Here is a 16,537-nt window from a genome sequence, read left to right on the forward strand (position 1 = left end):
TATACTGTGTGTGATAATGTAATATACTGTACAATAATGCAGGTAATAAATACTCCCATCATACCAGTATTAAGATATACTGTATATGTAATAATGTAATATCCTCTTAATGCTAAATACTCACATCAGAGCTGTGCTTAGATGGTAATAATATAAGATACATGAATACTAAATACTCACATGACCTATGTTAAGATGAACATGAAATAGGAATGCAGGGGTGTTGAAAGTGCATTTTGTGGGCCATTTGCTTTTTTTTATTGCCCCACTTCAGATTCTCACAATATAATTTAACAAGAAAACTTAAAAAAAAACAGCAATGGGAAATATGTGGTAATTTTACAAGGATAATGTTGAATATTGAGGAAAAATAATGTCATTTTAAAAGTACATTCATTCATTCATTTTCTACCGCTTATCCTCACGAGGGTCACGGGGGTGCTGGAGCCTATCCCAGCTGTCTTCGAGCGAGAGGCGGGGTACACCCTGGGCTGGTCACATATAGACAAACAACCATTCCCACCCACATTCATACTTATGGACAATTTGGAGCCACCAATTAACCTAACTCCACACAGATGGCCGAGGATGGAATTGAACCCGGATCTCCTAGCTGTGAAGTCTGCGCGCTAACCACACGACCGCCGTGCAGCCCCAGAAAAATGACATAATAAAGGAAATATTACATTATTATGTAATTATGGTAGAGATTATCAGGCATATTTATTTATGTTTATTGCCATAAATATTGTCATTCTTAGTCAACAATTGATGAAAGTTAGTGTCAAATGTTACTGAGTGTGATTTGTCATGTTGTCTTGCAGTGTGTGATGTTGTCGTCATGACGATGAGTGCAGAACAGGAGGCTTTAATTAGCCAGATGTTTCAAGCTTATGTTGCGGAATATCATCATGATGACATCGTCCAGATCTTTGCAGGCGACAGTGAAGATCTTCATCAGCCTCTCGTCATCAATGCTATGACACTCTTTGAAGCCAATATGGAGGTACTAATACTCACAATACCAATACTACTGGCTACTACTACGACTGACACTGGCTACTACTGACACATGATATTATGATATTATGGATATTATGGCCTATCCAGCCTGTTTGGTCTGCCTCATGAGGCTACCTTGTTACATGCTTGCTACATATGATGTGCTATCACTATATTGACAGTTAATATGGTACCCATTATGGCATTGGATGGTCATAACACCTCGGACTTCGGTATGTGACAAAAAAAAAAAACATTAAAAAAAATACAAAAAAGAAACCTTTTTTAAAACTATATTAGGAAAGCAGGAAGTGAACAAATGTAACAGTTACTGATTGTAAAAGTACCAGATGGAGGGGTAGGATTTAATAAGCTTTGCTTCTTCCTACTCCTTTTGGACATGTGGAACTGGGAACTGATTATGGGATGCACTCAATTGTAATCTGATACATGTTCAAATGAAATAAAACCATTACCATTACCATTACCATTACCATTACCATTACCATTACCATTACCATTACCATTACATACATGTTCACTACTAGTGTGTGCGTTAAGCCCCATTCCACTTCTCTAGTTTACTTTATGATATCATTTTATTCCCACAGATTGGCGACTATTTCAATGCCTATCCAAATGACGTCCTGACAATATTTGATAAAGTGTTGTACAAGACAGCGCTTGAGTTGTCAAACAAAGACTCAAGCCATCAGTCTGGAGAACGACCACATGAAGAGGCCAGAATCAAACACACTCTCCATGCCCGTATCACAGGTTAGTTCTCCAACTGACACTGACATGTGTAGCTGTTTTCCACCAACAGGAAAGTGGTGTGTGTTTCACACCTGCTATTTTGTTTTCTGTCCTTTCATCCTGCGCCAAAAGCATTCAAAGGTTGAACAAATGTGGCGACACAAAGACTAAATCATGGTGGATGATATTTATAGGGACAGGAGTTCCTCTCGTTTATGGAGCCATAGTTAAATAGGGTTCTCAACAATGAGTGCCAGAACTTTGTAAGTATTTGGAGGTCAGACCTCCCCCCTCTGGAAATCAAGGCTGTGGGCAGATGTAAGGGACACAAATTTAACAGTAAAATAATTTGCCAAAACATGTTCTACCTGTTATACATCCATCAGGTATTGATGACCTCTTCTTAAGTGCAATTGAAGTTCTACAATGCTACAATATATCCCTCCCTTTGGGGGTCCCAAAACCTCCAAAACATCCAACCTAATGGTTTTCTGGTTCAATCCTGAACGGTGAATAGATTTCAACACATTTCTAAGACATTTCTACATTCTATGTTTAAGTTCAGTTTCAGCATTTGAGCATTCACACACAATTCACCGTTTTTTTCATTAGACATTAATCTATAGTACTTTGTTCGGTGGTCCTTGAACACACCACAATTATGGGCTATGAGAAGCATTAGTGAAACTTATATATAACTTTCTGTTTATTGTAATATATAATAATAATAATAATAATAATAATAATAAACCCACCAAATAGAAGCCAAATTGCAGTTTCTTCAACTTCAGCACATGTCTATACCTTTACCACTCTAAACCACTTTAATCCCAGGACACATCACGCCCATTTGTATACCTTTACCTCTCTAAACCACTTTAAACTCAGGAGACATCTCACCCAGTTGTATACCTTTACCACTCTAAACCACTTTAGTCCCACGACACATCTCACCCTTTTGTATACCTTTACCACTCTAAACCACTTTAGTCCCACGACACATCACGCCCATTTGTATACCTTTACCACTCTAAACCACTTTAATCCCAGGACACATATCACCCTTTTGTATACCTTTGCCCCACTAAACCACTTTAATCCCAGGCCACATCTCGCCCATTTGTATACCTTTACCACTCTAAACCACTTTAATCCCAGGACACATCACGCCCATTTGTATACCTTTACCTCTCTAAACCACTTTAAACTCAGGAGACATCTCACCCAGTTGTATACCTTTACCACTCTAAACCACTTTAATCCCAGGACACATGTCACCCTTTTGTATACCTTTGCCCCACTAAACCACTTTAATCCCAGGCCACATCTCGCCCATTTGTATACCTTTACCACTCTAAACCACTTTAATCCCAGGACACATCTCATCCTTTTGTATACCTTTACCATTGTTAAATGTAGCGACAATGTTGCTAAGTTGGCAACACGGATCTTTCCTGCTGCATGTTTTTTATTGACTGCTTACATTGACGGTCTTGTAATTATTTGTTTATGAGCAAGGGTCAACTGGTCATACCAAATCTATCCGTGGTGGTCCAAATGTGTTTGTGGTGTAGGCTTATGCCGCATTTTGATACATTATTGAATGAAAGTCATCACAGATGTCTGTCTCTTTGGTCTCCAGGTCTACCAGTGTGTCCAGAGCTGACCAGAGACACAATTCCCCGATCCAGGGATGTGGGCCACTTCTTATCAGTCACTGGGACTGTGATACGCACCAGTGTTGCCAAGGTAACGTGCAGTGGGATGTCAAGTCTTCTTTTACATGCAGACACCAGGCTTGTTTGCATCATGGGGAAATGATTCTATTTCACTTTATTGGATCACTTATGATGGTTTATTTACTACAAATAATGGTGTCTTTGTTCATTTGCATGCTTGGATAGTGATGGGCAGATAAATAAAATGTTCTTTGACTAAATAATACATCTGTGCAAAACCAGATACTGTTACACAAATAAAGTAAAAATATTTTTTAATAAGAATTAATTAGAAAGTCGTGGCGACTCCGAAATCAGGAAAAAGCTGAAAGAAACAAACAAAGTTGAAATAGTTGGTAATGTAAATTTATAAAATAACAAACATGGAAAGTTTTCTTGATTTTTCCAAATGAGCTTACATTCTTACATGAATAACTATAACATTGTATTTCCCCAAAATGTTACTCTTATGCGCTTTTTGTTGTCATCGTCATAGTTGTCCAAACGACTGCACCTTTAGTTGGACCAGGCATTAAAGTGAACAAGAAACTGAAGATATTTACCCCCCCCCCGTCACTACTTCATTGCACTACTGTACATATTACTGTTATTATATCTTGTCACATTCATACTGTTCATACTGTTTATAATCTGTATAATCTCCAATAGCCATACTATAGTCATTTATATCCCCGTATATATCCATAGCCTGTTATAGTTTGTACATATATCTGTCCATTTACATATTCTATTTCTTCATTTATTTAGTAATAAATAATAAGTACTAAGATATTTATAAATTTGCACTTCTGGTTGGATGCTAACTGCATTTTGTTGCCCTGTACCAGTGACATGAGCAATAACAATAAAGTTGAATCGAATCGAATCGAATCGAATCGAATCGAATATAGGATAGGATAGGATAGGATAAGATAATGCTAATGCTAATGCTAATGCTAATGCTAATGCTAATGCTAATGCTAATGCTAATGCTAATGCTAATGCTAATGCTAATGCTAATGCTAATCCAACAATTTGCATGTATGTTTAATCACCTGTGCATGAAAATCTAATGAGGCACAAAATGATACCCCGTGTCAATAACGTCATGTTGCTTTGTTAAATAAGCGAAAAGTCCATTTGACCCGTCCGCACTCTGAAACTCACAAACAGCATTCAATGAAGCAGATTCCATAGCTTTGTGTATGCATGGAATTGCAGTGAATGCCGCGTCATGTTGTTCATCTCCGTTTGGCTTTAGGCTACTTTGTTGTTGTATCATAAAGTATGGCTTTCTCCCACTTTCCTAGGTGCTGGAGTACAAGCGTGATTACATGTGCGCCAAGTGCCGCCATGTTTTTGAGCTGCAGGCAGACTTTAACCAGTTCTATTCCTTTTTGCCGCCACTGAGCTGCCCTCATCCGGATGGCTGTAACTCCTGTAAATTCACTTGTCTGTCTGGAGACACCGAGCCGGCCTCCTGCAAGGATTACCAGGAGATCAAGATACAAGAGCAAGTATGATGCCAGGACATGTCTTGTAATTTGTGTCAACATGTCGTTCCAATCAGCATCCACACCACAGGTACAGAGGTTGTCGGTGGGCAGTATTCCTCGGTCTATGGTCGTGGTTCTGGAGGATGACCTGGTGGACATGTGTAAATCTGGTAGGAGTGACCATTTTGACTTTTGAAACTGCCGTAAACAACTGTCGTTAGTATCAAGGCACTTAAAAGCTTGTGTAATTAGTAGAGCTGTCAAAGTTAAAGGTAACTCGGCGTACTTGTAAGTGCGTACTGTCCATGTGAAAAATTTGGGGATCCATACGTGATGAGTACTTTAGGCACATGCAGGCACTTTTAGTGCAAGATGAACTTTCCCTGTGCAGGCTGCATCAAGGCTACCTTACGTGCGATGTGTGTGCCCTCTGCTGTTCACAAATGGAGAACTACATAAAAAACAAGTCTTTTATTATCAGCCATTCTGATACACGTCAGTGATTTAATGGATGGGCAGCTCGAAGAAACATTTTGGTGATTGTTGTGTTGCTGGCCTGCCAGGAGATGATGTTACTATTTATGGAGTCATGTGCCAGCGCTGGAAACCCTTTTTTGACGGCTCTCGATGTGACGTGGAGCTGGTTCTCAAAGCCAACAACGTGGAAGTCAACAACCAGCGTGGTGGCGCTGATCTGCTCATGGAGGATGTTCAAAAGGAATTTGAAGAATTCTGGGAATTCCACAGAAATGATCCCATGACCGGTAAGAATTCTACTTCTTCATCTTCATCAAAGTCCAAGAGTACGAGACCGTTGCATCGTGAATGCACCGGCTAGCCTGTTTTTCTGTTCATGTGCAAAACTGACTCCACAATTTAGCTTCAGTTTGCATACGTTTTCCAGTTAACGTACTTTGTATTGCGCATCCTGCCGTGTTATTAATGCACCACATGATTTAAGCTTTGTTTTAATGATTTTTAAATCAGAAATAATCATTTTTACCATTCTATTAACTTACATGGAAAACAAGAAAGGGAGGTTTTCCGTCTATGATGTCGTTAGCAGTTACACCCCAGTCTCATAAATGTTAACCACAAACACCTTTTTATAGTTGACAATTGTAGTTTGACACGTACGTCTTGTACAACAGTGCGGCTATTTTATCATATCTTGACTTCTCCTGTACTTCAGATCTACTACTAATTGTTTAAAGGGGTCCTGCTACGCTCATTTTTCCTCCCTTTGTACTGAGTTGTGGTTGCCTATAGAGCAGCTACACACAATAACCCGCACAGAAAACCTTTTAGATTTTCCAGAATCTGCACCTATTCCATTTCCTTGAATTTGTGCTTCCTGACAAAACGGTCTGTTTTAATTTATTCCACCCACGGCCCGCCTCCGGCCATGACCACTCCGCTGTGATTGGTCACATGCCCAAAGTATTTAATGAAAAAAAGTCAGTCCCTCTGTGACATCACAAAGGAACAGTTTTACCACGCCTTTTGAAACTGAGCGTTCTAAGCCTAACGTCTTTTAGGGCTCCCTTCCAAATGCGCAAACCTCCTTATCTGAAACTTTATAACATATAACATATTATAACATGTAACATTATAACATATAACATATTATAACATATAACATTATAACATATAACATATTATAACATATGACATATAACATATTATAACATATAACATATTATAACACATAACATATTATAACACATAACATATAACGTAAAACATATTATAACATATAACATATTATGACATATAACATATTCTGACATATAACATATTATAACATATAACATAACATAACGTATAACATATAACATATAACATATTATAACATATAACATATTATAACATATTATAACATCTAACATATTATAACACATAACATATAACGTAAAACATATAACATATAACATATTATGACATATAACATATTCTGACATATAACATATTATAACATAACATAACGTATAACATATAACATATTATAACATATAACAAATTATAACATAACATATTATAACGTATAACATACAACATATTATAACATATAACATATTATAACATATAACATATTATAACATATAACATTATAACATATAACATAACATAACGTATAACATAACATATTGTAACATATAACATATTATAACATACTATGACTTATAACATATAACATATTATGTCATATAACATATTATAACATATAACATATTATAACATATTATGACTTATAACATATAACATATTATGACATATAACATATTATAACATATTATGACATACATATAAAAGAAGAGGAAGAAGAGTCCTTAACGACGGTGTACAAAATGCTATGTCTAAACACTACAACAGTCATTACTCTTCATTCTTGTGAGTTCATTGTCAGTACTCACACATCCTTCCAACCATGTTCTGTTATGTCTGTTTGTACTATATTATTTTATCATCTTCATATGTCTTAACTAGCAAAGGGTACATTTGGAATACGGGGAAGTGTATAAATGATGGATAATAAATGTACTGATGTGGAACCGTTGGAGATAGGATTAAATAAGTTTTGCTTCTTCCTACTCCTTTTGGACATGTGGAACTGGGAATTGTATTATGTCATGTATTACAATGTAACTTTAAATATGTTATATGTACAAATGTTTTTTGTGACTGTGGCTTATATTCAGCTAGGATTTACATTATTTCTTATGGGAATAATGGATTTGTTTGAATCCATTTTGGTTAGAGCCGCACCTTCTGGAATTAATTAATGACGCTAACCAAGGTTCTGCTATTTCTGTTCTCCCTGGACAATCTGCAGGCAGGAACCAGATCCTGTTGAGCCTATGCCCTCAAGTCTTTGGCATGTACATGATTAAACTGGCGGTTGCCATGGTGCTAGCTGGTGGGGTGCAGAGGATAGATTCTTCTGGAACCAAGATCAGAGGTTTTTATCAGCTTTTCAATGATGGTGGACGTAAAAATGGCATGACTGAGTTTCACACGCTGTACATACAAGCATGTGTATGTTGGTGATGAGCCGACAAGCTGCTTTCTGTTTGTGTTTGAAGGTGAATGCCATATGTTGCTTGTTGGAGACCCCGGCACAGGGAAGTCTCAGTTCTTAAAGTATGCAGCTAAGATTATGCCTCGCTCTGTGCTCACTGCTGGAATTGGATCCACAAGTGCAGGTTTGTGCTGTCCTTTATGCTTCTGATGTTTTCACTCCATAAACACCTCAGTGTCTTTTGATCGCTCTTCCATAATATATGAATATACATACTGTATGCTCACATGTGTCATGAAATGCACATATATGCACACATATAGCCAAGCAGTGAGTGTGTTGTCCTGTGCTGAAGGACTGACGGTTGCGGCAGTGAAGGATGGAGGTGATTGGCATCTTGAGGCAGGAGCCCTGGTCCTCTCAGACGGAGGATTGTGCTGCATTGATGAATTCAACAGCATCAAAGAACACGACCGCATCAGCATCCATGAGGCCATGGAGCAACAGTCCATTAGCGTGGCCAAGGCCGGGTAGGAACCTCTTTCAGGATCATTCTGTCAATCAGCTGCTGATGGCGACAAGACATGAGAGTCACAAATGTTGATTTATTTGCTAGCTGTGCCAAACTATGTGCATGTACCACATTCATTCATTTTCGACCGCTTTTTCCTCACGAGGGTCGCGGGGGTGCTGGAGCCTATCCCAGCTGTTTTCGGTATACCCTGGACTGGTCGCCAGCCAATCACAGGGCACATATAGACAAACAACCATTCACACTCACATTCATACCTATGGACAATTTAGCATGTTTTTGGAATGTGGGAGGAAACCGCATGCACATGCAAACTCCATGATGGCCGAGGGTGGAATTGAACCCTGGTCTGTGTGCTAACCACTCGACCACCGTGCAGCCACAGATTAACCACAAAAACAATCATGACCCTCAGTGTCCAAAAGAACAGATGCTTCAGCGTAGACAGGAAACATGAGCATGAAGGCGAGTAGAAAGCAAACAAGGGAACATAGAAGTAAAGTCATTCCAACATTAGGAATAACCTGCCGTATTCCTTGTGTGTATGCAGGGCTTCTGATGTATGCTAATTACAGATTGTGGGCACCTACCTTGTTTCACCCCCAGCAACTAGACAAAGTCTGCAAACCAAAGCAGACGCAGGAAAAGTAGGAACCAAAGCATGACTGTCATACAGTACATCTGTGCATTCCTTCATTATGAATGGAATATTTTGTTAGAGCATAGAAAATAGAAAAGCCTTCTAATGAAATAACACCCCTATAGTCACCTCTATTATCCGGTATAGTAGACATAATAAGAAAAGCACAACAGATGTGATCTGGTGTTCGGGGAGCTGAGTGGAGGATTGGGTTTTAGCTTACTACATATTGAAGCTTTATGTTTTGGTTTTTGAAGGCTAGGTATAGCGTTCCTCACACAGGAAGTATGTTCTACTAAATATTGCAAGTATGAGATGTTAGCATTAATGTACCTGTGACTACATGCTCACTGCATGGATAAAGAACCTTCTTGGAGCTTTTTTTAATATTTTATAGTGGAAATAGGTGTATGCAATGACATGCATTGTTAGCAACCTCATGCTAACTGTTTTGATATCTTCAGAAGGCACAGAAAGAGAAAGACATAAGGATTGGGGATGCTGGGTAAAAGAGTGCACTTTTTCCTGGTGGCATATCTTGCATGTAACACAGAGCTTAGATCCCGCTTCAAAGACCATGCGAGATCGAACACTGGGTTCTTTGTAAAATTGTTACTGAAAAAACAGTAAAACACTTCCCCAAAGTGTATTGATTAAAACAAATCCATCAAGAGAAATCTTGAATGGAAATGTATCATGGAAACCGCACCATATCCTTTACTACTTTAATCCCAGGACACATCTCACCCATTTGTATACCTTCACCACTCTAATCCACTCTAATCCCAGGACACATCTCACTCTTGTATACCTTTACCACTCTAAAACACTTTAATCCCAGGACACATCTCACCCTTTTGTATACCTTTACCACTCTAAACCACTTTAATCCCAGGACACATGTCACCCTTTTTTATACCTTTACCACTCTAAACCACTTTAATCCCAGGACACATGTCACCCTTTTGTATACCTTTACCACTCTAATCCCAGGACACATCTCACCCTTTTGTATACATTTACCGCTCTAATCCCAGGACACATCTCACTCTTTTGTATACCTTTACCACTCTAATCCCAGGACACATCTTGCTCTTTTGTATACCTTTACCACTCTAAACCACTTTAATCCCAGGACACATCTCACCCTTTTGCATACCTTTACCACTCTAATCCCAGGACACATCTCACCCTTTTGTATACCTTTACCACTCTAATCCCAGGACACATCTCACCCTTTTGTATACCTTTACCACTCTAAACCACTTTAATCCCAGGACACATCTCACCCAATTGTGTACCTTTACTACTCTAATCCCAGGACACATCTCGCCCTTTTGTATTCATTTCCATTGTTGACTAACAAATATGAACCTGGTTCTCCATAGCATGGTGTGTAAGCTGAACACTCGGACCACTATTCTGGCAGCTACCAACCCCAAGGGCCAGTATGATCCCAATCAAGCACTCTCCGTCAACGTAGCACTAGCCAGCCCTCTGCTGAGTCGCTTTGACCTGGTTCTGGTTCTGCTGGACACCAGAAACGCAGAGTGGGACCGCATCATCTCCTCTTTTGTCCTGGAGAACAGAGGTAGGAATTAGAACATTCGTCAAAATGAAAGAGAATGGTTTGCGTATTGGAATATTTTTAGGAGTGTGTTGCTGATGACTTCATAATATTCAGGAAGACCTGGGCTTCATCGGGTCAAGGATTTGTTCTTCCATTTGTTAGTTTGGTTGTACAAACTGCACAGACATCATTCAAAGCATTCCAACATCAACATGTTCATTGATGACAGGAAGCCAGATATTCATATTTACACTTTTTTCCAACATTATTCCCATTGGAAATAAATGGACATTTCTCACATTTACAATATCTCTTCTGAACATTCATTCATTCATTCATTTTCTACCGCTTATCCTCACAAGGGTCGTGGTGGTGCTGGAGCCTATCCCAGCTGTCTTTGGGCGAGAGGCGGGGTACACCCTGGACTGGTGGCCAGCCAATCACAGGGCACATATACTAGACAAACAACCATTCACACTCACATTCATACCTATGGACAATTTGGAGATGGCCAAGGGGTGGACTCTTCTGAACACTTTTCCCCAAATTCCACCTTCTCCGTAACACTCATTCCCTCGGATCTTAGAGCTTGCGACTTCTGACTTTATCAATCAATTTCAAAGCAATTTCCACACCTTCTTTCAGATGGCTTATTTGACATACAATTGCGTAGTAGTATATAAAGTAAAAAAAACAGGAGCAGATCAAGTATACAGTATCCTAACAGTATTTAATCCAATTTTGTACCAGTTTTTAAAAATCAAATGTCCTTTTCTTTGTTGGGATAGGACTGCCCTCTGAGAGCGCCACCCTGTGGTCCATGGAGAAAATGAAGGCTTATTTTTGTGTGATAAAACGCTTGCAGCCGCAGGTTTCTGACGAGGCCAAGTGCATCTTATCAAGGTACTACCAGCTGCAGAGGCAGAGTGAAGGCCGCAACGCTGCACGCACCACCATCCGCATGCTGGAGAGTATGAGCAGACTGGCTGAAGGTGAATTTGTCATTTTGCAAAACATTTGAAATTAACACGCTGCACAAATATATTGTATTTCATTCAGGATTATTTCACGAGTAAAAGATACAGTGAATAATACATGGTTTAGTTAATATAAGGAATATTTTCATATGAAGAAAAAATATACAAAGATATGGATAAACATACAATAACTAAACAATTCATATATTTTTTTAACAGTTGTATATGCATTTTTTTATTATTTATTATTACAGTAATCCCTCAAATTTCGTGGCTTTACTCTATCACGGTTTTCCAAAAATACAGATGCTGCAGCATCTTTGGCCTAAAAAGCATCTCCAGCATACAAAATGGCTAAATGAGGTGAAATGCTAATTTAAGGCATTCAGAAGACCCATTCAAAGACATTTTAATCATATGCATGCTACAGTATACTCGTCACTATTAGGCGTGTGAATCTCAGCACTGAGGACCATTCGATACACATCTCCATGCACTGCCAGCGATACCATACTTATACAACTTATACCATACATACCATACATGGAATTGTCTGGCAATACGATGCGATAATCATTTAGTTCAAATCAATGTGATCCGATATGATATGGTGCAATTTATTACTATATGATGCAATTCATCATGATGCAAATAAGAAAAAGGAAAAAATGTAATTCAGTATGGTCCTACAAAAAGGATTTGGCTTTATTCCTTCTAGGCACTTGGCAGTAAATTCAATACAAGAATCATTACTGCTGTAAAAATACAAAGTACAGCAACAACAAAGTTAAAGTGACACTTTCAACAGTGGAATCAATGTTTGTTTATATTCCTGTCTGGAAAACATACTGCTAATATGAATGAGCTAGCAGCTAGGCTAATACAGTAGTGGGGAGCAGAAAGTGGAAAACAACTTCTACCCTTTTAAAATTGGTTCACAATTCAGGAAGAAGCCAACTGCTCTGCTGTTCTGATGTCACCTGCTGTGCTGAACACTCGTTCGGGGGGGGGACACTTGTTGGGACGGACAAATACTAGCTCCTGGCCAATTTTGAAAGTAGCGGAAGGTCCACTTGTTCTGACCTGATTTGCTTGGTTCTTCCCCGGTGTCCGACCAGGAACTAGACAGGGACGGGGCGGTCCCCTTCTTTAGGGGGGTCTGCATGTTTGTTGTGATGCCATTGTACGGCTTCTTAACGCAGCATTCTTTGCAAATGACGTTTTGTCGAGCTTTCCGCCGTTCTTTGAGAATCCGTAGTGTTTCCAAACATACCATTTAAACGTTGCGGGGGGGTTAAATATAGAAACTTCCTCACTGCTGCTTGCTATGAACATCCATGCTGTTTTACTAGTAGTTGTATGTGCCTCACGGCTTCCGTCCGTATTCAATACAAATAATTATGGTGCATTCATGGCACCTGGGGAAACAGCATATTGAGCGAAGATGAACATTGCATTGACATTGACATGCATTGGATTTTACCAATACCCACAAACGCATTGAGATGAATCTAGATTTCACCCGTCAATTGCATCCATACCCAGTGAATGAACCGATGCACTCGCATCACATGCATGGGCATCGATGTATTGATTAATATGGATTATTTTCCACAATCTTAGTCACTCTGTGTCAGTAATGTTACTGTATTGTTGGGTGAGTCAATGGTTCGATACTGATTGGGTATGGAACTAGTTTACTGTATTTACTCCATTGAGGGACACACAAGGAAGCTGAATGCAAGAAAGCAAACACACCTCAATTTGGTGGTTAACAACTTGCAACATCGATGTGCTTGAATTCCACACAGCTCATGCCAGGCTCATGTTTCGAGAGACTGTGACGATAGAGGACGCTGTCACGGCCGTCTCTGTCATGGAGTCTTCCATGCAGGTATGAAGAATAATGCTTGTCACTGTTTTCTACAGTTGTCGGTGATACTATGTGTGAATATCATATCATATTTAAGATCTGGTGTACCTTATACCTATTTGGGTATCCAAAGTGGTAAAAGAGTTTTTCCTGTCTCAGAGTGGCGGTCTGCTCGGAAGTGTAAACGCAGTACTCACCTCGTTCCCCGATGACCCTGGTCGACAGTACCAGACCCAGTGTCAGATACTACTCGAAGCAATGAACCTCCCACTTCTCCTTCAGAAGGAGATGGAGCGATTAAGCAGGTGGGTCATGTTTTCATATTTTATTGTATCATACATACTTGGCTGTCTCGCTTTGCTTCAACTCGTTCAGTCAGCTGAGAACCCAACCCGAATCATAAGTCCTATTATTTGTGATACGATACCATCTTATTTAACCTATAATACATTCACATGTTGACCTGTTTTCCTTCAGTTTACCTGAATTTATGGATTATTTCCAGTCATATTTGGAATCATCCTTACCTTATTTAGTTCAAGGTGCATGGCTGTCATTAATTACTATGCAAAGGGATGGAATTTTGTTTATGGTTATCATGGTTATCATTAATAACCTAATAGACTAACATGATGACATAATATAAATATTAATATCCGTAACATCTACGTATGTTATAAATGCATTGTCTGCATATTCCAATCATTTTCTTAGGTACAATTTGCACATTTAAATACAGTGGCGAGCTGAGCATCACCTCCGATTGTTCAACACAGGGTTGCGTGGCTGGTAGCCATTTGTCATATGTTTGCAGAAAGGTTGATTTTTGATGTGTAGTAACGGTCAAAACAGCATGAAAACGCCAGAGTAACATATAAGAACCGCCAATGGCTATCCAGAGCTGGCCGATGTCCAAAGTTTGGAACAGCTACAACCATCTGTCAACATCTAGCAGCTGAAAAAACAAAACAGTCTAAAAAGAATACATCCTGCTTTTTCAGAGGAAGTGGGACAGTGGTGCAGTGGTGCTGTGGGACCAGGCACACGGTACCATTGTCCTAGTTTGACTTCATCCTAAGAGTCAAAACCAAATGAAAGAATGTGCGTATTTGTGTATTTCTGTTCTCAAGGCGGAGGAGCAACATTACGGCGGCTTCCAGCTCCACGGATCCTGATCAGCAGCAACTTGGACACACAAGCTCAATCAGCAGATCACAAGTTGACATGGCGAAGGACAGGAAGGCTGCCACTGAGCTGGAGACGGGCTTGGATTGGTTTCATTCCATTACACCTTCTCTATCTGCACATCCGATGTTCTCATCGACTCAAATGGACTCAGATCCCAAACTTAACTCCAGTTTGTTAAGTCATGTCAGCTTATCAGCCAACCAAAACCTTCTTTTAAATACAGCTGCTTTTGAAGAACAAGGACCGATTGGAGAAAAAATCCACAAAGCTCAAGAGTGTCTCGAAGAATCCGACAGAAAACACAGCAAGCCTTCAGGCAGTGTGATTCAGAAAGTGGGTAAAAACCTTAGAGATCGACGAGTCAAGGAGCTGCAGTGTCAACACCAGCAAGGTGGAGAAAGTAGTCCAAGTCAAGGTGGAACTTCTGACACATTCTTGAATGAAAGGAAACCTGAGGACGGCAGTTGTGTTCCATTACAGGAGGACGCCAGAGGCGGTCACACAGCACCTAAAAAACTTAGCACTGTGTTAGGAGAAAAGATGGCCGCTTCTCTCGGAACTGAACCGGATATTTGTGCAAAGTTTTCAGGCTTCACATTCAAACCAAGGAAGATGAGAGCGTTCATCCACAATGATGGTCTTACCATGCATGCGGAGGTCCAACAGGAAGGCCAGCCAGAGGCAGGCAGACAACGACACAGGAAGGATGCAAGTGGAGCCGATGTCAGGATCCATGATGATGAAGAAAGGAGTCAAACGCAGCAAAAGCAAGATGGAGGCCAGGCAGGCTCTGTCAGCCATGAAGCAGCTCTCTGTTTGCTGGATCAGGAAACACAAGCTCAAGGCAATGGCGGAATAAAGCCAGCAGGGGACACAGGACTTGTGTGTCCAGATGCTGATGGGACTAAAGATTGCTCCACATCTGTAAGGGCACCTGCTCGGAAACCAGTTAACCCGTCAACCCTTGCTAAACTCTCCAGATTCTCTTTCACTGCTGCAGGTAAAACCCCATCAGACCTGGACAGGAATCCTCAAACAAGTCCACCTAAAAGAGACTTTGTCCAGTCTTCGAGGACTACCCAAGGCCAATGCAATCCCTTGAGAAAGAGAATGAGCACTACAGTGGTCTCACCTGTCCTGGATCATGGACTAAGAATGACTGACAGACCAACGCCCAATTGTAGTAGAGATCCTTCAGAACCTCTTCATGATGCAGTCCGTGGTGGGGAAATGGTGAAAGAACCCCCGATGAAGAAGAGAAAGTGTTTTCAACTGGGCTCTCCAAGCGCCTTGTGTTCTTCTACAGATGATTCTCTCTTTGGCTCAGTCGAGTACACTGATGATGTTCTTGACACAGACTGGGACAAAGAGATAGCCAAGACACCCAAAGTCTGACACAACTCTGGTCCAGAAAATAAACTTTTTCAATCCACTTGAGATTTTTGTATTCATCTTTTATGTTTAAGCTGACATCATCGGAATGGAACATTGATCATTTTTAACCAATACTACTTCTTGATGTGCCATATTAAATTCATTTTTCTTCTTTGTTGTGAATAACAAGTGTACCCTGAATTGGAGTAAAGAACATCTATCGATTTAAAATCATTGACAGAGTGGAATTTATTGTCTTATGAGCATTTCTGCTATTTTCACAGAGTACATCACACGAAGCGTTCAATAGCAATATGAAGGTTAAAAACACAATAGAGATCATTTCCTATCTTGTTTTGGATGAATTCATTGACTTCCTGTTGACATAACAT

General features: G+C 39.8%; 1 protein-coding gene across 1 annotated transcript; it reads left to right on the forward strand.

Moving 5' to 3' along the window:
* Window positions 1–828: 828 nt before the first annotated feature.
* Window positions 829–16,203, forward strand: mcm9 (minichromosome maintenance 9 homologous recombination repair factor). The gene is made up of 14 exons (XM_058083179.2): window positions 829–1,006; window positions 1,614–1,779; window positions 3,401–3,507; window positions 4,787–4,993; window positions 5,061–5,142; window positions 5,536–5,736; window positions 7,806–7,931; window positions 8,056–8,175; window positions 8,347–8,521; window positions 10,552–10,754; window positions 11,522–11,725; window positions 13,522–13,604; window positions 13,743–13,888; window positions 14,714–16,203. The coding sequence occupies exons 1-14, from the start codon at window positions 842–844 to the stop codon at window positions 16,164–16,166; spliced, it is 3,438 nt and encodes a 1,145-aa protein (XP_057939162.2). The 5' UTR covers window positions 829–841; the 3' UTR covers window positions 16,167–16,203.
* The last annotated feature ends 334 nt before the right edge of the window (window positions 16,204–16,537 follow it).

Source organism: Doryrhamphus excisus, linkage group LG11, assembly GCF_037039965.1.
Source record: "Doryrhamphus excisus strain RoL-2023G ecotype Guam linkage group LG11, RoL_Dexc_Guam_v1.1, whole genome shotgun sequence".
In the NCBI taxonomy this organism is placed as follows: Eukaryota; Metazoa; Chordata; class Actinopteri; order Syngnathiformes; family Syngnathidae; genus Doryrhamphus; species Doryrhamphus excisus.

Bases quoted from the DNA above. Each gene is read 5' to 3' on its own strand.
- mcm9 (XM_058083179.2), top strand. From the start codon at position 842: ATGACGATGAGTGCAGAACAGGAGGCTTTAATTAGCCAGATGTTTCAA. The intron at 5,737-7,805 runs GTAAGAATTCTA...GACAATCTGCAG, and splicing joins CAGAAATGATCCCATGACCG to GCAGGAACCAGATCCTGTTG. The intron at 8,522-10,551 runs GTAGGAACCTCT...GGTTCTCCATAG, and splicing joins ATTAGCGTGGCCAAGGCCGG to CATGGTGTGTAAGCTGAACA.